Genomic DNA, 25190 nt, shown 5'->3' on the forward strand with positions numbered 1-25190 from the left:
ACTCTACTGTGAACCGTGTCGACTCCTTCTTTCACGGTACAGTTCGGCTGCTCGTGTTTGAAATAGGATGTGACATTTTCCTACAGGTTTAAATAATGCAACAGTCGCAAGCCGGCGCGTTCGCCTCGTGTTGTAACTCGCAAAGAAAAGAAAAAAAAAAAAAACATCCCCAAACATACCAAAAACATGGCCGCCCTCTTTTGCGCATCTCAACGGCATGTCCAAAATAGCTTTACTTGTTTACTTGAGGAATACATGACACCAACGCTCGAGCCGTATGGGAACATGAAGGATCCTCAATCAGACAAGCGAAGCATTGTAGTGAGGTTGTTTGATACTCTGCTGTTAGGAACACACACATACAAACGTAGAGCCACACACACACACACACACACACTCACACACAGGGTTGATTTCTTGGTAGGAATGAGGCAGTACAAGCAGATCCAGGGTTGCTGTGATCTCTGGATAAATGGCCTCTGGTATCACTTTACTGAAAACACACACACACACACACACACACACACACACACACACACACACACACACAACACAACACAACACATCTCCATACTGCCGCAAAGGTTGACGAATAATTCCAACATATGAGGCATAAGCACGGATACAAGCTCTCCCTGCCTCCACACATACACTTACACAAACACACACACAGGCACACATGCACACAGACACACCAAAAGGGAGATGAATTACTGAGTAGATGGGATCTGACGTAACCCGTGGTGGAAGTAGGTCACAAGGGGGGGAGACAGGTCATCAGGGAAATAACACTGCAGTTGCACTACCTTTCTCTTTATCTGAATCCCCCTCTCAGTTTCATTGTCTCTTTCCATCTCTCTGCTGATCCTCTCTATTGCCTTATTTTTCTGCGGCTCTTATAACACTTCGGTTTAAATTATTTTATCCATGACACTCCTGAACAACAATAATGTTGCCGAAGTTGTGTTCAAAATGTAAGATGCCGAGGCAGAAAAACAGAGAGCAAAGGCGTCAGCAATTTTTATGATCTTCTCAATCATTCGATGCCGGCTGGTAGACACCTATTCTGAACTTGGTGAGGAAAGAGTTGGCGTGAAACTGGGCTGACTTCTCAGTTCTGTTTAGAAAGTGAGAAAAACCTCTTTCACAGTAACACATTTGTAATTACGCAAATTAGCCTACTAAAATATTCAACACAACCTCTCCTAAATGACTGAATAGGCTGATTGTCAGTGACTCCCAGAACTCCCAGTGACTAAAATTAATCAGTAAAGTTTATGCACTTGGCTAGAATTAGGTAGCAAAAGTACTGGCTTAGGTCAAGGCACACAATCTTCTTGGTTAGGTTTAGGCACCAAAACTGCTTGGTTAGGTTTAGGCATTAAAAATAATGGATTAGGTTTAGGCACCAAAACGTCTTGGTTTGGTTTAGACACCAAAACTCCTTGGTCAGGTTTAGGCACCAAAATTACTGGATTAGGTTTAGGCACCAAAACCTCTTGGTCCGGTTTATACACCAAAAGTACTTGGTTAGGTTTAGGCACTAAATCTTGCTATTGGTAATATTTAGGCCCCAGAACAACTTGGTTAGGTTTAGGAAACATTGTGGCTTGGCTTGGTTACTTATGTTTAGCTAAGAACATATTTTTGTATGCAAATTAAGTTGCGTGACATAGCTTAACTGTAAGTAAATTAAAATAACAGCTATGACTTTCCTTCTGACACTGAATACAAACAGCGGTCTCCTGCGTGAAGGTGCTTGTTTGAGCCATCCATCTGTCCCCCAATACACACGTATCGCTCTCTGCCTGACTTCCTCCTTTGTTGCCTTAACAATAACTATGGCCATTTGAGGTCACAAGGATGGTTAATATGGGTTGTAATGTGCTGCTTTCATGCCTGACCTATATGGTAATTTCTGATGAGGACTGCCTGAAAAAAAGATCAACTGGCACATTATGGAGTTTGAGGAAATACACTTATTCATTAGAACATCATAGGAGAGCAATCTCAAGGTGAGACTGTGGCCTACTGCGCCACAGTACAGTAGTAGATTGTTGCAGGATATAATACCATATTAAACCACAGAATGTTCGACTTGACTGATTGTGTACAGCTTTTACAAATACAATAGGACATCTGTTTAGGCTTGTGCAGGTAGGCTTATTTTTAACTTCAGACAGAGCTAGCACACATTATTTATGCTAGTAAGCTAGGCTAATCACCTCCTGGCTCTAGCGCCATACTTAACGTACAGACCTGAGATCAGATCATCTCCACAGCAAAGTGAATAAGCTTATTTTTCAAAATGTCAGGCTATTTTTCATACACTTCCTTTGAGTTGCCTTTAACAGACACAATCTCCCACAAAACCCCTGACAGGTGAAATGTCACCAACCTGACAGACTGAGGACAGATGAGCGGCTGTGAGTAGGCAATATAAAAGAAGCACAAAACTTTCTTTTTTTTATTATATTTAGACAGCAGAGATTTCCGCTTAAAAGTTGACATTTGCGGAGCGGGGGGAAAAAGCAACAGTTAGGATTGAACATGCTGGTAAATCTTCATGGGAGCTGGCGCTTTTTTCTAAACGATAACAAATTAATCCATGGTTATTTTAAAATCACACCGGATTAAAGTTCTAACAGCGGGCGCTGTAGAAGATAATGATTTATCTTAAAAAAAAAAAATGTGGATGGTAAACCCCGGGAAGATGTTCACTCTTTGAGAGAGACGTATGAAAGAACATCTTTGCTCTTTTCCTTCCCTCCCTTGGCGTCTCTCTTTTATGCATGTTTCTCCCAGTTTAAGTACAGGAACAACCTGAACCTGCATCAAATTCCGTCCTCGCCCTCATTACTCCGTCTTTCTAATACATTCTTTTTCTTCTTTCTTTTTTTCACTTTTTTTGCATAATTTACATTCGGCCTTGGATAAAGTCACAACCCACAACAAAGCAGTCTCCTCCAATTCCAACCAACACACACACACACACACACACACACACACAACCACTAGTGCGACTGTCTATACACATGCAGTAATTAAGCCATCTGGATATCAAACTAGCTAGCTTAGCCCCGGGGTAGAATGACGGCAGTTGCTCGGCGTGTGTTTGTGTGTGTGCATGTGCCACTCGTGTGTATGTGCGCGTCTCTATATGATGTGGCGCGAGGCCAAGCTGCTGGCTGCGGCAGTGAGATTCTGTCTTTAGTCTCTATCACTCTGCACTAATCCAATTGTCCAGAGAGAGAGACAGAGAGAGAGAGAGAGAGAGAGAGAGAGAGAGAGAGAGAGAGATGGGGGAGAGAGAGAGAGAGAGAGAGAGAGAGAGAGAGAGAGAGAGAGAGAGAGAGAGAGAGATGGGGGAGAGAGAGAGGGGGAGAGCCTGTGAGGGAGGGCGCTCTACAACTGGCTGCTTTCCAGTTCTAAATGGCAAGCCGGATGGGGATATCTATTAGAGGGTGAGAGTACAGCAAACACACCCAGCCAGTCCAATACACTCACAACCCAAACACACACATGCAAACAAACAAAAAAACACTAACACGCCTACGTCAGCTTCCCACGGGCACATAAACAGGCACTCATTCACACACATTAGAGCCACAACGATGAGTGCTCACAAAAGAAAATGTTAAATCTCACAAGTTCTGGCTGCATCAAATGAGAGTAGATGGGGAAACCTGTAGGTGCACAAACCGAGATGCAATTAGAATGACAAAATGACTCAGCCTTAGCACTTTGCCTCCCTCTCTGCAGCTCCTCAGCAGCTCTTGTTGATGGGGCGGCAGTATCTTGAGGTCTGAGTGCTCATGTGACAGCACGCTCGCAGTCGCTGGAAGACAGGTCTCACAGTGCCATCTGCTGGACGAATCCTTCTCCAGTGGCTTCAGAACAGCCCTCTATGGTCGAAAAAAAAACATATGATTCAGCCATCATTAAATCTCTCACGTGTAATAATCTTTGAAGTATATAAAAAAAAAACGGTTGAATGCGCATCTCTGTACTACAAAAATGTGTTCTCATTATGCACAGATAGCATTATTGATTATATACATGTGATCGTCATGTAGAGTGAAACAAAACTTGAATCCTATGTGAATGAGAACGAACACTCATCAACTTATAAGTTGAGCACATCCTTTTCAAAGCAGACATCTTGTCTTATCATGCAGGTGTAACTAATAGCACAGCTAATTACATTAATTGCACCAGCAGAGCCGCCATCGATGTCATTAGCAACACCTGCGCCATCCCTGCTACGAGGAGAAGTCAAAATGCCTGTTGCGGAAACGACCCGTGTATCCGTTTCATTTGGGAGCGGTGAGGAGACAAGATGCATTTTGCTATTCCACAAAACACGGTCGCTGTTTCACAGGCCGATACCGCAATTGATTCGTTTGACCACTTTCCAGGGAATTTCGTCATCGTGCATTTGCTCTGAAGCGCCGCCTAGACTCGAGAGAAACGCCATGTCGCTTCCTGATGTGGGAAACTTCTCAAAGGATGGTTCAAGGAACACAACAGAAGTAAATTGTGTTTATTTTTTTCCCCGGAATGTTCTATTTTGTCCCCATTTCTTTCTCAGAATCCTTCAAATAGACGAGCCTAGAAGGAAAACAACCCTCTTTGATTGAAGCAGGGATGCACACAAGAAGTGTCTACTTCTTTGTTGGCCAGAAGTCACAAAGGTTGGGAATCACTGACTTCTGAAAAATACAGATGTTTAAAGGTGCACTGTGTCGTTTTGGGGAAGAAGTTTAAATCAGAGGAGAAAGATGCCTAAACAAACGTTGTTGTTTTCAGAACAAACAAACTGACATTAAAGGACAACACAATGGCATACTGTTTTACTTTGTTTACATGTGGCGGACCCTGTCACCTTTCTAGCTTCAAACAGTGCTCTGGGGACCTTATCTTCCTCTGAGAACTGCTTGTTTATTCACTTATGGACACATAAATATGTCTAAGCTTGTATTACAACCTAATTAATATTCTAAATGTAAATATATTCTCCAAAACCACATAGTGCCTCTTTATATGTTCTTTTTGCTGCCTGGTCAGATCTTGCTGAGGGGGCGCGTCACCTCACTATATCTAAAAGTTTTGTCCAAGCGAGAGACAGACACAATTTTGATGGCAAAACAAACTATTAGATTAGCGACACCCATCAAACAAATGCGTCAGCCTGGTCGATACCATGAAGATTGCCTATCTTGCTCTTGAGTTTACTGTCAACACAGCCAGAGACTCTTCCGTCCCCTTCTCAGACGGAATGACATTTCTTTGACAGAAAAAAAAAAAAAAACTTTTGGAAGCACACATCTATTGAAGCCATCATCTCCATCGTTTCCCAACCTGATGCTTAAAAGTCAGAAATTCATATCCGTCATTTTTTTTCCCTTCTCTGGCTCTCTATTGAAAAGATGGTGATGGGGTCAGTATAGAAGCTAGCCTTTCAAAAGAGCAATTTTTTTTTTCTTTTGCCCAGAGTTCAGTCTCTTGGGCTGCGCTTGCTTTTAAACTGCGTACAGATGCTCCATCAAAAGGACGGGTCGGCCGGGGGACGGGAAAGCCACAGCAACATGAGTGCTATTAATAAGAATACAAATGATTCTAGAATATGAACTATTGTCGCAGAACTGGACCCGCGTATTAAAACTCTATATGAAATTCCATAAACAATACGGCATGAGACATAGGAGGCATTCCATCACGGCAGCTTTATCACAGCGACTTGTTGTAGTGTACACAACACCCGAGTTCTGTTTATATTACGGGCTAGCCAATATCCTGTTTCCCTGAACCGGTGCACCGAGGGGTCACCGCGGTGTGTTTGACTTCAGATGAGAGCCGAGCACCCAATAACCCCGCATAACACCGGGCTTCACCCTCTTAATTTCCTGCCATAATAACAATCAACAAACACATTTCGAGGGGACGGGGGAAGGATTTTGTTAAGATTTTTCAGCGTTCGTCTCAAATAAGCGGTGCGGGGCTCCTGATCGGTGCGACTCAACACTTGTGTCACAGCAATAATCAAAAAGAAACAATTAGCAAAATAATGATCGGGGAGCGGCGGGACGAGCTCAAACGAGATGAAGTGGAGACGGGTATTACAAATTATAACGTCTGCGGGGACGCGGCGGCTGTGATATGAGCCGAGAATGCTGCTGGGATTTGGATGTGTGTGTGCGTGCAAAGGAGAATATTTACGTGTGTGTGTGTTTGTGTGTGTGTGTGTGTGTGTGTGTCTCAAACAGACAGATGGACAGACAGAAATAGCTGAAAAGATGAGAGTGAGATATGGAGGTATGCAGAGAGGAGGAGAGAGGAAAGAGATGGAAGAGAGCAGGTTTGAGGATGAGTGAGAGGCCCGACAAACAATTTAATGGTGGATTTGCTAAGACAATAAGACGCCGGAGTTCATATTTCAACATCTTATCAGTGCCTCTGCTGTATTTGTGTAAAATTAATTATCTGAGCGGTAATAAATGAGCAACGCCGGATCTTTCACCCGGTGTGTTTTTTTCTATTACACACATCATTACCCTACGCCAAAGAAAATCCTTGTTCGCTAAAGATCATCCATCATGTATTGCCAATCTAATTTTCAAATGAGACACACACTTGGTGAAATATATCCTGCTTATGCCGCTTTGTGAGGCGCTAATTTTCTCATGTTACCCGGGTTCATTTAATATAAGCTTGACTTTGTTAGCGCCTAAGTTGTACCTAGTTAAGTTTGAGACTTTGGGGAAATGCTTGGTCCTTTTCATGTCGCGTTTTAGGTGAGAAGATTTATACCTCTCACATGATTATCCACTACATATGATGTTTACAGCAAGCAACCTGTGAACAAAGCCAGGCTACCTGTTGTCCCCTTTATGCTAAGCTAAGGCCATAGCTTCATATTCACCTTACAAAGTTATCAGCTACCAATCTTGTAACTAACTAGATAACCCCATCCCGTCCCGGCCCAAAGCTACTGTGCTACCAATACAGCCCTGGTGCTCCCAGTCTGAACTGCTAGCTGCAAGGTTAACTGAGCTAACTTGCTAATGATAGCTACTATTAGTTGCAGTTAGCAGCTATTCTGATGATACGCTGCCCCCTATTAGTTTGAGCCTTTACATCCCTGCTGGAAAAACCAGCATAGACCAGCATAGCTGGTGACCAGCATAGACCAGCATATGTTGTGTTTTGCTGCTGGTATGCTGGTGACCAGCATCCCATGCTGGTGCTGGTATGCTGGTAACCGTGACCAGCATGGGATGTGTCAACAACTTATTTCATATTGCAGAGTATGAGGAGGAGTGAATTGGGCTGTCAAGGTTGTCACAGAACACCAAGTTTATTGAATACAAGCTTCAAACCTGCAAGGTTTTGGACTCATTTGAGGGCACCCGAAACAAACTGCACTATAAATGCAACACTTTGTTTGTTGCTTCCATTTCTCTCACAAGTTTAAGTTAATAAAATAAGCCATCCAGCTGACAGGTGTGGCAAATCAAGATGCTGATTGAACAGGACTCAGGCACAGGTGTTCCCTTCCTCAGCAACATCACCAGCAAGACTATGCTGGTAGGCCATCATAATTAATAGGACCTTGCTAGTGGACCAGCTTCTTCATGCTGGTCCACCAGCTAAAACAGCACCAAACTAGCACTAACCAGCATATGCCAGCATAGACCAGCATGGAAATTGTGCTGGTCTATGCTGTTTTTTTCAGCAGGGACCACTAGCCCATGGCTCTGCTACAGTGTGACATGAAATATTAAGTAGCAAACAGCTAGCTTAGCATAAAAAGGTGTGTGAAAACGGGGAAAAACTAACCTGGCACACACGATAGAGCATGTTATTTACAGTAGGCATTTATATGCTTGTTTTTTTGTCACCATTAAACAGAGTCTGGCTAATTGTTTCCTTGTTTATCCAGTCTTTACAACAAGCTAAAGCATAGCTTCATATTTACCAAATAGACATTTAAGAGGGTCAACTGTCAATCTTGCAATTTATCTTTAAGCATATTCCAAAATGTTTAACTATTCCTTTGAAGCCCTTTAAAGCCTAAAAAGAAGATACTTTATACTTTATGACACTTTATGTCATGGCCAATACCTCATAGATAACAGAGTAGCCTTTGAGGCTACCTCACTAGCCCACTGCTCTGCTTCAGTTAGACAGGAAATATTTAGTCACAGCTAGCAGCCAGCTGTCTTAGCATAACAAAGAGAGTGGACATAGCTGGAAACAGGTAATCTGGCATACCAGATAGAACATGTATTAACTGCAGTAGTGGTTTATTACATGGTTTCTCTTTAAATTGACCCAGGCTACCTGCTACCCATTCCCAGTCTTTGTGCTAATCTAAAGCTTTAGCTTCAAATTCACCATACAAATTTGAGAAGGTAGGCTATCGATCCTGTTGTCTAACTTTAAGCCTGTTTCCCGAAATGTTGAACTATTCCTTAAGCACTTTAAATCCAACATTATCTCATGACCAACAGCTCATAGGTATTATGAACAGAATGTTAGGCTCACTAACAGCTCATAGATATCAACAGTATTAGTAACAGTTCTCTGGTACAGTAAGATATGAAACTAGTTTGATTTATAGGAGGCTAAGCTAATTTAGCACCAGGCATGCTTTAGTTTCCTTCACTCACAGCCCCTGCTTGTTGTTTATTGAGGCTTGGCCTCTTTAATGATGAAGACAAATGAGCTCATTACTAAGTGTTTGCAGGTGCGTGTGAGAGGGAATGTGTATTTGTGTGTGTGTGTGTGCTCTGCATCTGCCGGCCTACTGTAGCCGATGTTCTCATGAGTGTGTGTGTGGTCTTGTGAATGTTTGTCTGTCTAGTGGCTGTGTGTGTGTGTGTGTGTGCGCGCACACATGCACGCACGCACGCGTGTATGCAAATCCTAACCTTTACCTTGTTAAAGCTCTGTCTCATGAGGTTAATTGCTTCATTTAGCCTTTAGTTGTTGAATGTTACCTCCTTTAAACTCAATGTTCTCTCCCCCCCTCGACTGTGTGTGGCTAACTGTTCCTGGGCTTGCGAGTGTATCATCCCCAAGTTAAGCCCTCGTGATCACCGGCAGGGTGAGTGAGGGAGGGAGGGAAAAGGCCTCACTTCCCCCACTTCATATTTAATTGTAGAACGTGTCCATATGGCTGCAATATACAATATTATGCTTTTCGGTTCCCCCGTCTCGTGTAGCTATTACCAGGCGCTGTTCATTTGCCGAGCATATTTACCACAAACGTGACACTTTCATGGATGAGGGAGGCCCCGAGACTGAGAAATCCCCGCTCTGAAACTAAATTAACGCCTAAACGCATTTCAATCTAAAGAGATCATTTGGGAATAAATTCATAGCTAATGGCGTGTTTATTAGCAGAGTCATGCATGTGAACTGTGGAATAATGAGGCTCGGGGAAGGGTTTGCCTGGAAAGCACATAGCAGATTTCTTGGCTGTGGATATCAGAGAGCGCTGCAGTCCCGATGCTGAACATTAGGGGGTGCTAAGAGACAGGGGGGGCAAATGGAGCCACTCAGAGAGGAAAAACACATGAGGGAATGAATGAAGGGAGTCATGAGTCAGACATAATCCTGTTAAGAATCCCTCCACTTTATTTATCATCCAATGGTCACAATGTCACCATACAAAAACCAACTTCCAACATGGAACTGCATTGGAATGTGATTATTTTTAATACGCACACACACATATTCAATAACAAAAATTAAATACAACTGTTGTTTTTTTTTTTTATAAAATAAACAGGGCAGAGGAAAAGAGACACATTAAGTGATATTAAGACATGCAGTGACAGTTATAAAAAATAGACGTTTCTTTTTCTTTTTCTGTACAAACATACATGGACACATATAAATATATAGAAGTAAAAAAGAGTGTATTTTTAAAATACAAAGGTCAAATTGTACAGTTACATTCCATAATAACAAAACAGAAGACATAGCACAATATTCAAGTGAGTTTGCCTTTTTCCACAGACACTGTACAGTATTGTACACTGTAAAAGCTGAAAATTAGATCACACAACTGTTGGTTCCTCCCTGTGGAGCCTGTTCACGCAGCTGTAAACATTACAAATGAAGAAAGGGTACAGTTTCTCTTGGTGGATTTCCCGTTTGAATTCGCTCATTCGAGCAAACTTTCGGAGAGAACGGAACAACAACTGAGCAATCTGCTTCTTGGAGCGCTCGCTTTGATGCCTTTTAGTCACCTCAATCACAGCTCCAGTGCCGAGCTTTACTTTCCCCTGCGAGTCTCTCAGCACTGGGCGGACGAGAGGCTATTTGGTAAAAAATAAACAAGACAAGCATTACAGTGGATGAGAAACAGTCATCGTAAAGTTTATATATGTTGGCACGAAGGACAAGCATTTGCCAGAAATGTGGTGAAAGGTTGAAACTATGCGGCGGTTTCTCGCTTCTTCTCCCGCTCTAGTTCTGCCTGACGTCCTGCAGCAGCTTGTTGATCTCGTGGACCAGCTCGCTAGCGTCCATGCCGGCCTCGTGGCGGCCCTCGCTGCTGCGCTTGCCACCCGGGTGACCCTGGTGGAAGACGCCGTCGAAGTCGTCTTCCTCGTAATTCTCTGGGATTTCCTCCATGGCTGGCAGCCATTTGAGGTGTGGCGGCTGTCCGTTGGCGGCGGCGGTGGAGGGGAGGTGGAGGTGGAGGCTGGGGAGGGAGAGGCGGGAACGTGGTTGGTTCCCACGGATCCACTTCCAGGGTTCAGATAATGGGTGTTGGCCGCCCATGCGGCCACACCTGGGGGGTAGGCGGGACCTTTCCCACCTGGCAACAACCCTCTCCTGTTGTCCTGAGGCACAGCATTGTTACTATGGTTACCAGCAGCGTTGCCCCCACGCCCGCTTCCTCTCTCAGTGGTCGTCGAGGACGAGGGCGGGCTGGTTTCAGTGCACTCTGCGTACGAGTCCATGTTAGGAGGGAGGAGCCGCTGGAACACAGAGTTCATCTCAGTGAGGAGGGAGCTAGCCCCTCCTCCAGCCGCACAAGCGTCACCTCCTCCTCCGTCGACGACTCCCCCGGCCCCCCCCTCTTCGCTCCCAGACTCCTTGCCGAAAGTGGAGAAGCTCCTGCGGCGTTCAGAGTCAACGGAGGACTGGTCATCGTCGATCGGGGGCTGCTGCGCGGACTCCTCCCCGGGGATGTACATGTTGTTGCGGTAGTCGGCGGAGGAAGCGGGGGAGGAGAGCGGGGGCATCCAGCACTGGTCAGAGTGTCCCAAGACGCGACACTCATCCGTGCACAGTCTCATAGCTGAAGGAAAAAGAAAAAAAAAGAGAGACGGAGAGAGAGGGTGATGAGCTGGTCCAGATGCAAAATACGTTTTCATGACAAACGCTGTACATGAAACAGAATGAGAAATAGAGACAAACACGGGGAATGATTGCAGAGCAAAACAAGTCTGATACATCAGATGTTCGAAACTCTTCTCACAGGAGGGGAGTTTGTTAGAGATGTTTGTTGCCGCGGTAGGAAAGAAAAAGTCAATGCGGTTAAATAAAACAATACTGCCTCAATAATACAGTAATTCCTGAATAATACAAAACTGATATGAACCCTGAGACTGCGGCAAGATGGGTAACGTAGTGGTATCTATGAAGGGATGCACAGTTCAGCAGAGAGTCAAGGTGCTTCTTTTTTTTTTCCTTAGCACGAAACGAGCTGGAATGCAGCTGAGTATGACAAACTATGTGTCATTGTGTTGGCATATGAATACCCCATGTACAGTGACCGTTAAATATTCCACACGGCTGTGCTTCGGTCTTTGATTAAAGTCGAAAATCACAGCTCTTCTTACGGATCTCTCCATATTCCTGGGCGGAGGACCAGATTGGCGATATTTACAGCTCGCGGCATGGAACTCAAGGTAGTGCCAGGTAGGAAAACAATCACAGGCACTGGATAAATAACTGAAGAACCACCCAAATGGCATTACAGGCAGATGTTAATGTGATATTTGGCTGCTCTGCCAAACGGGCCCGCATCCCGTGACTACGCAGCTGAGGCGGGGATTTGCTTGTTTAGTTCTTTTTTATCGTATCTAGCATGAATAGCCACATTTTGCCCATCTAAATAGAAAAATCTAAACAAATTAAATCTATTGAAGAGAAACATGGATAATCCCCCCTCTCGGCCCATTATCTCCCTCCCCTCCCCTTTTTTTTCCCTGCATTAGCATAAAAGATAGGGGGAGGGAGGGGGGAGGAAGAGGGAGGGTGGGGGGCTGCAACATCTCCAAGTCTTTCTAAAAGGGGGAAAGAAAAAAAAAAAAAAAAAAAAAAAAAAGGAGATACAGAAAGACTGGCCATGTCCACCACCCCTCCTTTTATCCATCTCAATAAAGATAGAGAATACATTAACAGGTACAGACGGAGAGAGAGAGAGCGAGAGCGAGAGATGCCGAGGAGCTCTCAGGCATGTAGGAGAGAGCGAGAGAGGGGCAGTGTATGTGGGAGAGAGAGAATAACATCATTCTAAAAGCAATTACTATGAATTCTCCTCAGTTCAGACATGAAAGCGCACCACTGTCACTCACCGGGGGGAAAAAAAGAGAAAGAAAAGGAAAAAAAGGGAATGAAAAAAAAAAAAAAAAAAGAAAAAAAACAGCACACTGAGACGCATACCGATGAGTGACAGGCGACTCATCTCCGCTCCGGGGAGGATTTTACAGACACGACTCTAACTTAGGGGCAGATAACGCACACACACTCACACAAGAGAGCCACACACACACACACACACAGAGCGACGCAAACAGCCCAGGCACGCTGTAACCTCTCTGGGTGTGATAACGAGCGTGGAAATGAGGACTGTGTGGAAGAATGGGGCTGAGCACAATGGCGATTGTGTTGGCAACAGGGTGAATGGAGTGGCTGTATATGCAGGTGGACAGACGAATAATGGGCTCAGGGGCCCCCGGCGCTGTCCGAGGTGCTGAGATTTGTCGGGCAAGGAGGCGCATTAGTGGGCCGGGCGTGGTGCGGAGGCAGAGAGGTCAGGTGCATTCGCGGCGAGTTCGCTTAAGTTTCCGGGAGAAGAAATGGACGGGGAATGAGATTTTTTCAGTAGTTTTAATCGGCCCAATCAAACCCAGATGAAGTCCTTGGGAAAGTATTACTACATAACTTTTGCGAGATTCATCCGAGGTGCGACTTGGCGCTCTGGAACTGAGGCGATAGTCGAGTGCGAGGTGCTGCTAGGTGGGGTGTGAGGCAAGTGACTGAGCTCGATTGGCAAATCGAGGTAAGGCGTGAGAAATGGGGAGGGGGAGTTGTCAGAGTGGGTGTGTCCCATTCCCGAGAGCTCACCTGGGTGGAGTCGATGGTGCATTTCGAGGTGTATCAGGTCAGAAAAGCCCTCCCCCAGCAGCAGCCTGTCCACGGGGGATTCCCGCCCCATGTCACAGTCACTGTCCCCCGCCTCGCTGTCCCCACGGCCACTGTCCTTCAGGCTGAACTTGTCCATGTCTTGTAACGCATACCTGAGTGGGCAGATCACAAGCGCATATAGGCATCAGTCAGTCGGAGATACTGGATCCGCAAAAACAAGTTGACATTTTGCAAACACAGAGCTGAGAGCCTTCTGTTTGGCAGGCTAATAGAATCTGTCCTCCGACAAGACTAATGACAAATAAATCCATCGTATAAAAACTTGAGGCTGCTTCTGGAATCCGTCAAATCTCGAGACAAGTCTCGGGGGCCCATAAATCCTACATCGCAGGTAGATCCCCTCAATAAATCTATCACAACAGCCACTGGGGGCTTCAATAAATCTATCATCTAGAGATCATGAGGGGATATTATGATGAAAGTAATGATGGATGCACACTTTGCCAAACTGAGCCCCGATTTTGTCTAGGAAGAGCGGCACCTGGAGAATAGTCGTGACATTCAGACAAATGAGTTGCACACTTCTGAACTGAATGACGTCGGTATGGTAACAACTGGAATGTGAAAAAAGTACGTTTAAAAACCATGATCTACACGTAACTGACCGACTGACAGGCAACAGTTCACAACAGGCATGTAATACACAATGAAACACAAGTGGTTTAAAAAAGTAAACAAAAGATAATCTTTCAGGGGAGGTTGGGAGGTGTGGGGGGGGGGGCTGAGGGATAGGGGTAAATTACCTGTAGCTGCGGGAGTATTTGTTGCCACGGAAACTGGGTCTGGGCTGGTACTGGCCCTGATGGAGCATGGACAGAAGCTGTGAGACTTGCTACATCCGAAAATAACAAAAGAAAAACAAAACAAAAATAAAACAAACAAAAAGAAAAAAAAAAAAAAACAGAAAGGGGGTAGGGGGATGAATAACGGATGGGTAATTGAGGGGGGGTACAAAGAAAAAGAGAGAGAGACAAGACAGAAGACAAAATAATGGATGAGTAAACACAAAATGGATGATGGAGAGGCTGCTAAAAATGGATGAGACAAAATGGATGACGTTACAAACGAAAAGGAAAAATAAAAAAAGGTGATGGTGGTAGTTGTGGGGGTGGTTCTAGATGACTATGGAGACGTATGACTGAGGGGTGAGCGGTGGTTATGGTGGAGGTGATGGTGACGGGGTGTAAACAAGGTAAAGACATAGACACATCTATAATCATCAACAGTTTTAATGAGCGTCAGTTTGAACTACAGGGCAGCTTTGATTAAGTCACTGTTACACGTGGAGATGAGTTAATTTGCTCAAACGGAGACAGCTGTGTGAGGACGGGAAGGCTGGGGTGTGTGTGTGTGTGTGTGTGTGTCTGTGGGTGTGTATGAGTGAGAGAGAGAAAATTTGTAAAGGGGCTAAGGGACCACATTTAAAATTTCTGAGAACAATTAGCTCCTGCGTGTGTGTGTGTGTGCGTGCGCTCACCTCCACCGGTGGAGTAGCGTGCGCCAGTTCCAGTGCAAAGCTCTCTGGGATGTGATTGGACGAGATGGTCACCAGGCTGTTGAGTGATTGCCGGCTGTGGTGATTCTGCCTGCTCCCCATCTGGGCTCGCTCCATCGGGGGCGTGGCCGAAGGTGAGCGGTGGTGGGCCCTGATTGGCAGCGTGCCGTTCACCGTGGGGACGAGGGTGATGTCACCTTTGTGGATCTGGCGCGACGGCTTTTTGGGGTGGTGCTGGTGGGTGGATTCGGCCACCCGGCAGTTGTAGGAGTGCCTCGTGTCCTTCTTCTCGCGGTTGCAGTGGGCGGCGAATACCACCATGATGACCAGGAGCAGGGCGCAGATGGCCCCCAGGGAGATGATGATGATCAGGGACACGTCCAGAGAGGACTCGCCCTGGTCCATCACCTGGACGTGGTTCTCCATGTTCTCGTAGAGCGTGATTTTCAGCACTGCCTTAGCGCTCAGGCTCTCCCTCCCTTGATCTCGGACCACGATTGTCAGCTCAGCGTGCTCATGTGGGAAGTTCTCCAGGCTGGCGTTGGCGTGGATTTCACAGGTTCTCGGGTCAATAAGAAAGAAGCCCTCATCGTTGCCACTGACGATGGAGCAAATGAGCTCAGCGTTGACCCCCGTGTCGCGATCAGTCGCCCTGACCACGGTTACCAAGTGTCCCGCCTCTGTGAACTTCGACGCCGGCACGTCGGCGGTGAAGTTCCACAGTTGGGGGACCACGATGACCGGGGGGTTGTCGTTCTCGTCCAGAATGTTGAGGATGACGGTGGCGTTGCTCAGCAGCGACGGCTTCCCCGCATCTTTAGCTTGCACAACAAAGGAGATGCGACTCACGTCCTCGCGATCGTAGGTGCGCAGAGCATAGATGGCGCCATTGGAGGGGTCGATGGTGACGTAGGTGGAGATGGAGCTTCCGTGAACAGAGTTCTCCAAGATGGAGTAGCTCACCTGTCCATTGTTGTCCAGATCCGGGTCGGTGGCCATGATGGAGGTCAGATACGCTCCGGGGGCATTGTTCTCCGATTTAAAGATCTCGTATCGGCCCTTCTCGAAGCGTGGCGGGTTGTCGTTTTCATCAGTGACGTGCACGGTGAAGTGCTTAACCGTGGAGAGACTGGGGGTCCCCCGGTCCTCCGCCACCACCGTCAGACTGAACTCTGACCTCTTCTCTCGGTCCAAAGACACATTGGTCAGAATCATGTAGTTGTTCTCGTAGGTCTTCTGCAGCTTGAAATATCCCTGCCCGTGGAGTTTACACTCGACCTCCCCGTTCAGCGCAGAGTCCAAGTCCTCCACCCTCACCAGGGCCACAAACGTGTCCAGAGGAGACGCCTCTGATATGTAGGCTGCGTCCCCGTTCCCCTGAGAGGACATGAGGTTGATGCTGATGTCGGGCTTATTGTCGTTCACGTCGACCACCTTGACCAGGATCTTGCAGTGCGCTGGCATCGAGTTCGGACCCATGTCCTGCGCCTGGACATCAATGTCATAAGAGTTCACAGTCTCATAGTCCACGCGCCTGATGAGGGTCAGGTGACCGCTGTCGGGGTTAATTTTGAACGTCTCCATTATCTTGGGGGACACGTGACTGCTGAATGAGTAGACTATTTTGGCGTTGGTGCCGTCGTCTGCGTCAGTGGCGTTTAGGTCGATGAGCAGAGTGCCAACAGGTGAGTTTTCTGGCAGATTTATGACGTAGGACGACTTCTCAAAAACTGGGCTGTTGTCGTTCGAGTCTGCAACACTGATTTTGAGGAGGGTCGTACCCGTTCTGGGGGGAACGCCCCTGTCAGAGGCCGTGTATTGAAGTTCATAACTGGAGCGCATCTCCCGATCCAGCTCCCTGAGCACCACCAGCTCCGCGTATTTTGCCCCGTCGGTCCTGGACTGGATGTCTATCTTGAAGAAGTTGTTGGGCTCTAAGGCATACGTGTACAGTGAGTTCTCCCCGACGTCGGGGTCCGTGGCGCTGTCCAGGGGAATGCGCGCACCCACGGCCGCGCTCTCGGAGATCTCGATGGGGATGACGGCGCGGGCGAACTGTGGTGCGTTATCGTTGATGTCCAACACCTCCACCTCGACGTGAAACAGCTGCAGGTGCTCGGTGGGGAGCGTCAGCACGTCGAACTGGATGGAGCAGTTGAGGTTCTTTTCGCAGAGTTTCTCGCGATCAATTTTGGTCCTGATGCTGATTTCTCCGTCCTGCTCGCGCACCGAGAGGAACGACGAGCTCCCCCTCTGCATAGCCCTGAAGCGCAGCGACACCGAGCTGGGAAGTTTGGCCAGAATATCCGCGACGTCGTCTTTCAGCCGCGCAATAACCGTGCCGACCTTCTGCTCCTCGTAAATCTGATATTTCAGCGTCTTGCCGGAGACGTGTTGTGTGGCCAGCGCCAAAACAGCCACAACTTTCCACATTCTCGTCAGAAATAGTCCCTTCATTTTTCCCGCTGGCATTTTCTTCGTGGAAGCCGGAAAAAAAAGAAAGAAAGAAAGAAGAAGATCCGAAATAACAGCCCCGAAACGCAGCCAGCCCCGGTGTTTTAACTTACTAAAGGCTGCGCTCCTGCAATCAGCGGCTGCATTGCTTTCTCCGCGGAGCGAGGAGAAGAACAAAACATTCGCCTGTAAAAAAAAAAACGCAAGCTCGCTCAAGTTGCACTAAATTCCGCAAAAGCATCCGAATATCCTCTCTATCTGCCCTCCCTCGTCACGCGGATCTGTTGCGCACGTCCAGTGTCCGGGAGAAGCAGCTGAATGCCACTGAAAATCAGTGCGCCTTTCTCCCTCTCCTCCCTGCGTCTGGTCTTGTGCGCTCTGCTTCGCTCCCTCTCTCCGTGTGAGCTGCCTCTGCACACAGACTTGCCCAAAATAACCCGCCTCTAGCCAACTTGTTGTACATCAGCCACGGCCCCCCCCCCCCCCCCCCCCCCCCCCCCCCGTTTTCACATCCCGGGAAAGACAAACGCTCCTTAAATCAAAAAGCTGGCTGGTGGCCACTCAAACTCCAGAAGAGGAGGCGCAAGAGCGAAGGGGGTAAAAGAAAAAAGAAGGAGAAAGTTGGGGGGGTAAAGAAAAACCCCGCCCTGTGGGGTTCACTCTCTCTCTCTCTCTCTTTTTTTTTTTTTTTTTTTAAAGAGTAACGATCAAGGCGCTACAATGGACAGGGGAGAAAATAAACTCAAGAAGAAAACATTCATTCAGGCTCACCCAGCCGTTTTTCATAGCTATAAAACCGCAGGAAGGTTTACGAGTTTCTCGCTTCGGGTCTGTTCTCTCCCCCCAGACAGCATGGGAACACAAAGAGTCTAAATTCTCATTAGACAAGTCAACGATAGAGACACCAATCATCAGCGCAGTCACGGAATCACCTCCAGAAGCCTCTATGGGCACACTTTTGATAGATAAAATACAACCCCAGCCCGGCCATGAGCAGCTGTCACCACTCACTCCCACTATGCGTCTGACGCACTGGATGCCTCGGCATTAGTGTGTTTGCGTGCCAGGAGCTTATACTGTATCTTTCTCTGCTCTTTCAAGTGGCAGCTGACGACCCCCTTTCTCCATGCACAGGCACTGTATGTGGGGGATGTTTTGAGTGCAGAATATATATATATACATTTTTTTTTTTCCTCTCATGCGCCTCATCTGTGGCTGTCTATGGGTGAGAGTATAAGTCGGGTAAGCCGTGTGGCGAATCGCGTAGAAAGGGAGCCGGACTCTAATGAATGCCTTTAAAGAGTTGGTCACGCCGACGAACAGCTCTGTCCCCGTGCGCGTATCTGTTCGACATCACTTCAGAAACTCCCCGCAGGACGGGCTTCCGATAACGAGCAGCACAGCAATCCAGAAACTCACCAGTTCGGGCGGGCGAGAAATAATAATACTAATAAAAGAAAAAAAAAAAAAAAAAAAAGAAGACGTCCGATTTATGTGAATGCGCACGCACAGGCGAGGGGCGAATAAGGGAAACACAGAAATGGAAGCAGTGAGGGAAAAGAGGAGGGGGGGGGGGGGGGGGGATCTGAGCTTTAACGAATGTTCACAACTGGGACCGTGAGTTCTGGAGACCATCTGGCGCGGTTTGTCTGGCACCGGGACCCGGCGATTACAGGCGAACCAAACAAGAACCCCCTTCCCACACACACACAACTGCGAGAATATGAGTTGTCATTAAGGGGGGGGGGGGGGGGGATTGTGGAGCAGTACCGAGCAGCCCCTCCACATCCATTCGCACATCTTCGGCGCGCGCACGAGGCTGCGCCGTGCCCGCGCGTGCGTCAAAGTGAGCCAAAATGCGCCCACGGCCAACGGGGACTGAAGCTGGTGCCGGTGGAGCCCCTCTACTCGTAGTTTGATTCCACAAAATATTAGAGCAGAAGTTGGGTTGGAGAGCAGGGCGCGGCTGCGGGAGCCGCTGCTGAGACAGACCCCTGCGCACCCACCGGTCAACAAAGTCATCTCTCGCTCAGAATCAATTTAGAGAACCAGGATCAACCTTAAGAAACGGAAAGCGAGAGAATCCGCAAAACAAATGAATAATTTACCACCAGCTGCTGCCTCAGAAACGAAACATATACAGAAAAAAAAAAGAGCTTGATGATATTACGGTGCAGGTTATTCAGTGTGGGCTGATCTTTCAACGCGCAGCATCTGCACGGCCTTCTGAAAACAATGGCTTATTCAATATTCCGAACGTGCACGGACATCAACCAGAAGCCTCCCGGAGACCTAAATTGGCGGAAAAACCTTTATTCCCACTCCCAGCGTCTATTCACTCTGAGCCATGTCTTGCAAAGTGTTTGTATTCACTCCCCCCCCCCCCTCTCTCTCTTTTGCGCATCTTTCAACCACCGGCGCGCTTTTTTTTTTTTTTTTTTCTTTTTGGTTTTGGTTGTTTAAACAGGTTTGATACGGGCGCCCGGCATTTCCATAGCTCCAAATGTTCACAATGCGGTAATGCAATTACTCCCTGCGTCCCAGAGAAGCTAATCACATTTGGAGAACAAAGTCAGCCGCCGGAGTTTATGGAAGAAGGGAGCGAGAGAAAAGGCGCAGAGTTGGAAGGGGTGGTGGTGGTGGTGGGGGCACGCTGGGGTCTTAAACAGCGCCCGGAATGAAACAATTAACGTATAGAAGGGGGTATAATCTAAGTAAAAAAAAAAAGCAGATGGAGCCTTAATACATTTAGGCACGCTACATAACCAGAGGAGCCGAACAAACATGGCCTTTCTAGAGATTAAGAGCACCAATAATTGAGCTCAACATATTCATCTCGCGGCAGGTGCAGCGACGCCGCGTTCTCTGAGAGTTATATAGTCTGTGTTTAACTTCCCCCAACCTCCCCGAAGATCTTTATTTATTTATTTTTTTTATTGATCCACAGGCGGCTCCCCGAAAGGCCCAGATCGGTGTCCAGGCAAATGCATGTGATCAGCACAAACAAACACACACACACACACACACACACACACAGGGGCTGCTGGTCTGGCTCTCATTATTGCCTCTGTGCGCGCCGGGGCCCTTGTAGCCATAAAGTGATAGCGAGAATCCAACGTCTGTCGCGAGAAAAGAAAAAAAAAAAAAAAAAACATTTCACCGTGCGCCATCGCACACCTCCGAGTCAACAGGCGCAGCAGGTGGAGCGGCCATAGAACATGTGCCTCTGGACACCCTCCGGTTCAGCGTGGAGTCAAGAGGAATGTGTGTGTGTGTGTGTGTGTGTGTGTGTGTGTTGCTGGTGGTTTTTGGTTGTAAAGGCACGCGAGCATCTGTCGCCTCGTCTGTCCGCTCATTGTCACTTATTCAATTAGCAGCGATTTGGTGGATTCCATTCCAGAGGGGAGGAGGAGCAGCACCACAGCTCGCTTTCACTGCTGCTGGAGGGAGAACACACACACACACACACACACACACACGCACATTACCACCCCCATCACAGCAATGATTGTTATTCATCCCAATCGCTTCTTGTTCTTCTTCTTCTTCTTCTCCCCCTCCTCTTTGCTTTCATTAGGGGTCCATAGAGCTTTATTACTTTATGACTCGTTGGTCACCATTGTGTGTGTGTGTGTGTGTGTGTGTGGTGTGCAGACAAGAAAAGAGTGCACTGCCTTGTTCTTGCTCACAGTGCATGCTGGTGATCACACACACAGCGCACCATATTGCAGGCGATGTCAACAGTTGGGGCGACAAATTTACGGCCCAGGCGGAACTATGGGGCGAAAGAAAGAATGTGTCTGGTCACCTTTTAAAGTGAGCGCATTACCGGCCCGCTCTGCCTGTCCCCCTCAGCTCAAAGACCAGGCTGTTATTGCCTTTTTTTTCTCCTTCCTTTTTTCTCTTTTTTTCTTTACAGACTTTACTGACTTATGCGGTGGGAGAGGTGTATAAAATATTCATACCTTTTTCTCTGCGAGACCAGTACAAAGTGTCATTTTCGACTCCCAGCATGGATACACTGTATGGTTGACCAATGCAATTTTTTCCATTCCATGCCCCTTTCTACTCTTGAAGCCCGTGGCGGCCGCCAGCTCGTGAACTGCCACTGCTTCGGCTTTGACTTTTTTGGGGCAGTCAAATTTTAGACCCGTTTAGAGCCGGGCCCCCCCTTTTTTTTTTGCTTTTTTCGCTCCGTGTTGTCAAACCAAAACGAGACAACCCGGCATTGTGCCACTCTGTTTTATTCCGTCCTGTTGTAGTTTCTGCGGACGGCGACTCTCGCGTTTTGTTTGCCTTGACATGGAGGAGCAGTTTGGGGCGTCTAATCATCCAGTCATTCTTTCCCTTGGCCTCATTTTTCTGCCTCTGATTCACACCGAGTTGACTTTATGTGTATACACACACACACACACACACGCGCACACACACACTTTGTCTGACTGAATGGCAGTGACAGCGAGGTGCTTTGCCCCACTAAGACATGGCACAGAGAAACACAAAGGCTTCACAAGCAATCAGCGGCACAGCACTCAGGACCGAACACCTCTCTCTGTCTTTATATAAGGCTCGGGCTCCCATTTTAATAGCAAAACCCCACCCGTTTTCTTTACAGTCACTTTTATTATCATCCCTCAAGTCATGGCTTAAAGGGTTATTCCAGTAAATTGCGTTATACGGAAGATCACATGACTGTAATTGATGTTGGGTTGAGATAACATTGTGGCTGTTAAAGTGAGTTTCGCTTCAAGATCTGGAGAGCGGTGCCGCCGCAATAACAAAGCCAGACGGAGCTGGAAGCAGAAGTTTTTTTTTTTATCCCGAAATGGCAACAAGAAATCAGTGTGTCCGCGCAGCATACGCCAAGTGTGATAGAGGCGTTTGTTTGAAACCTGTTTGATAATCCGTCCGCTTGTGTTTCTTCCCACAGTCGATCTTATTTCTCCAATGATCTCCCAGCACTCCCAGATCTCGCGTATTAACTCGGCGAGCACAGCGTTTGTTTTTTATCACTGATAGGAATTCAGGGACGAGCGAATGAACATCAGAAAATGGCGCGCGGTAGATGCATCCCTCCGCACGAGGCCCGACAGTCCCCTTTATTTCAACGAGGTCTAATCCGGTTTCAAAAGGAAACACAACTGAATCGCCTGGATCCAGATTCTTGTTTAGATCTGCGTCCAGTTGCGCTCACACATTGTCGAGAAAGAAAAAAAAAAAAAAGCCCAGTGTCGCAGTGACAAAGAACGTGAGATCCTGGATCCGTCCTTTTTCTCCTGATCCTCTCCGAAACGCAATGTGTCTTTATTCTGAGCTGAGAACCATCATCCATCCAAGTTTCATGGAAATCTGTTGTTAGGCGTTTGTGTAATCCTGCTCACAAACCAACCGACAAACAAAGCTGCAATAAACCGGAATGATCCTTTAAAGGAATGATTCCACATGTACGAGGAAGTGCTCATTTGCCTTCTTGCAAAGATAAGATGAGAAGATCACTGCCACTGTCATGTCTGTCAATTTGATTACAAAGCTACAGGAGACGTTTAGCTTAGCATAATCAACTTCTCTGTTTATACTGAATAAACAGAGCAGATACAGCACTTCAGAGGTGCTGGTGCAGAGCCTGGCTAGCTGTTTCCCTTCTGCTCTCAGTCTTCACCAAAAGACCAATTCTACTCCAAACCAGTGTGTATATGTGGGTTTTTTTAAACACAGGTAAACTGGCTAAAAATAGGCTTTCAAATTGCCAGGAGGCGAGGCTGGCTTTCTGTTTTGTTTTGTTTAGTTTTTTTTTTTTTTCCTGGTGTGTCACGTTTGTCGTGACAAATGCAGCAGAGAATCAGGGACACAGCAGAGAGCAGAAGACTGTATACCCCATAAGTGCACGTCCTGGATATACTTTACGACTAGAATTGAGAATAATCATTAAAAAATAACATGACATTTAAATCAATCGTGTGTATTTATATATGAATGTATCAATAACATTCTGAATTAGACATGTTTTTTTTTTTTTTCTTCTAGCGCTCATGACAGATGTTGCGAAAGGAGCGAGACCTCTCGCCTCTTTCTCATCTCCGTTGCGAGCTGCACATGCTCAGTGACGACAGGGGAGTGGCGGTGCGACGGTGAGTTCCTTTTAAATATCTTTTTACTTCTCTTCCATGCTCAGCACTGACACACCAATCTTTGGAACAATCTTTTTTTTGTGTGTGAAAGGGGTTTAGATAAGATACCTAGCTACCGGCGGTTGCTTCATATTTATTGTAAGGTTGCGAAAGTGGTCTCAGTCTCCTCATCCAACTCTCAACAAGAAAGCAAGTCAGCACTTGGACGGGCTGGTGGGCAGGTTTGTAGCCTTTGGACAGAGCCAGGCTAGCTGTTTCCCTCTGCCCCCAGTCTTCATGCTAAGCTATCCGAGTGCATTTCCCCCAAACTATTCCCTCAACTATCACTAAATTTTAAATGTCAAATTTTTTCATGTCTGACAAATGCGTGGCAACATCTCTACATCTTGACTCACATTCGTTGTGATCCAACGACCTCCGCTGAAGTGGAGAGGTGTTCCTTTCATTTGATGTTGACTCAGCAACATTAAACTCCTCCACTTATCAAGACGGCGTCCAACAATTACAGGCGCGGGAGTCAATGGGACGCTTAGAAACGTTTCCTTGACTCTTGAATGGTTTCTTTTTGGAAATAAGAGAGCCCTTATGCAACCATATTGCAATCCAGTGAGGCAATATAGATTGCACATGTACATTAATTAGGAGGGCACTTGAGAGCCCTCAGTTTCATATCCATTCTCTAATGCTGTGCGGGAGTCACCTTGAATTAATGGAGAAAACAGAGTTGTGTCTTATTAGTCTAAAAGAGGAAATGCCACCAGATCTGACAGCACGCCCACCAGTCGCCGTGTGTTAGTGTGTATGTGTGTGTGTCTGTGTGTGTGTGTGTATGTGAGAGATCGAGAGTGTGTATCTCCTCGCGTCGATGGCTGTGAGCACGTGTTTGTGCGTTTGATTGACATGTTGTTGATTCGTTGGGGACTGCCTTTTCCTCTGTACGATGTCTGTCTACAGCTGATGACTGACAGCTAATTTGTGGTTCAGAGATTAGTGTTTTAGAAAAGGAACTCTCTCGGAGACGCGCCGCATCCGACCTGAATCGGTCCCATTTGGCGCCAATCCGTTGACAGAACATGTGTGTCGCGGCGGCAGTAAGGACGGGGCCGAGATATCCACTTTGAGCGTGTGGCGACAGCTGCCTTTCTTTGACCATGTCACTTGAACAGTACTGGGACATTTGCATCAGTGCCACTCAAAGCCACAAGCAAATCTCCCCTGATTGATGCTCAGACAAAGTTGTGCTTTCTTCTCAGCGGCGTGGTTTTGATTAAGAAACTTGTAATGAGGTCGAGGTCATGTGCCGCAGAGTTTTCCCCCCCTGTCACGTCTGAATTAGGAAATGTTAGCTGGTAAGTAGCAGCGTGTTAAAGGAGTCGAACAAATGGCGACATCAGCCGCTAACTCAAACCAGAGATCCCCTGGAGCACACGCACATCCAGCCACACTAACTCGCTCCAGAGACTCGCTGGCACACACCAGACTCTGATGGGTGTGGGTTCATTTTTGGAGCAAACCAGGCCTGCCTGTTCTGCGTGACACAAAGCCCCCGTTGTTCCTCCTGAACACCAATCCTAACAACCCGGATTGATTGGAGCTGTAATAACACAGCCCTGTACTTAGACTGCTCTGTTTAAAGCCCAGACATCCATAAAAACCCG

The 25190-nt window shown here is 47.0% G+C and overlaps 1 protein-coding gene across 1 annotated transcript; it reads right to left on the minus strand.

Moving 5' to 3' along the window:
- Nucleotides 1–9619: 9619 nt before the first annotated feature.
- Nucleotides 9620–17878, minus strand: pcdh18a (protocadherin 18a). Its single transcript, XM_030431335.1, is given in 5 exon segments — nt 9620–10700; nt 10703–11320; nt 13375–13547; nt 14199–14287; nt 14933–17878. Coding segments are annotated over 5 exon segments (3591 nt in total). The 5' UTR covers nt 17423–17878; the 3' UTR covers nt 9620–10479.
- Nucleotides 17879–25190: the final 7312 nt, after the last annotated feature.

Source organism: Sparus aurata, chromosome 1, assembly GCF_900880675.1.
Source record: "Sparus aurata chromosome 1, fSpaAur1.1, whole genome shotgun sequence".
NCBI lineage: Eukaryota > Metazoa > Chordata > Actinopteri > Spariformes > Sparidae > Sparus > Sparus aurata.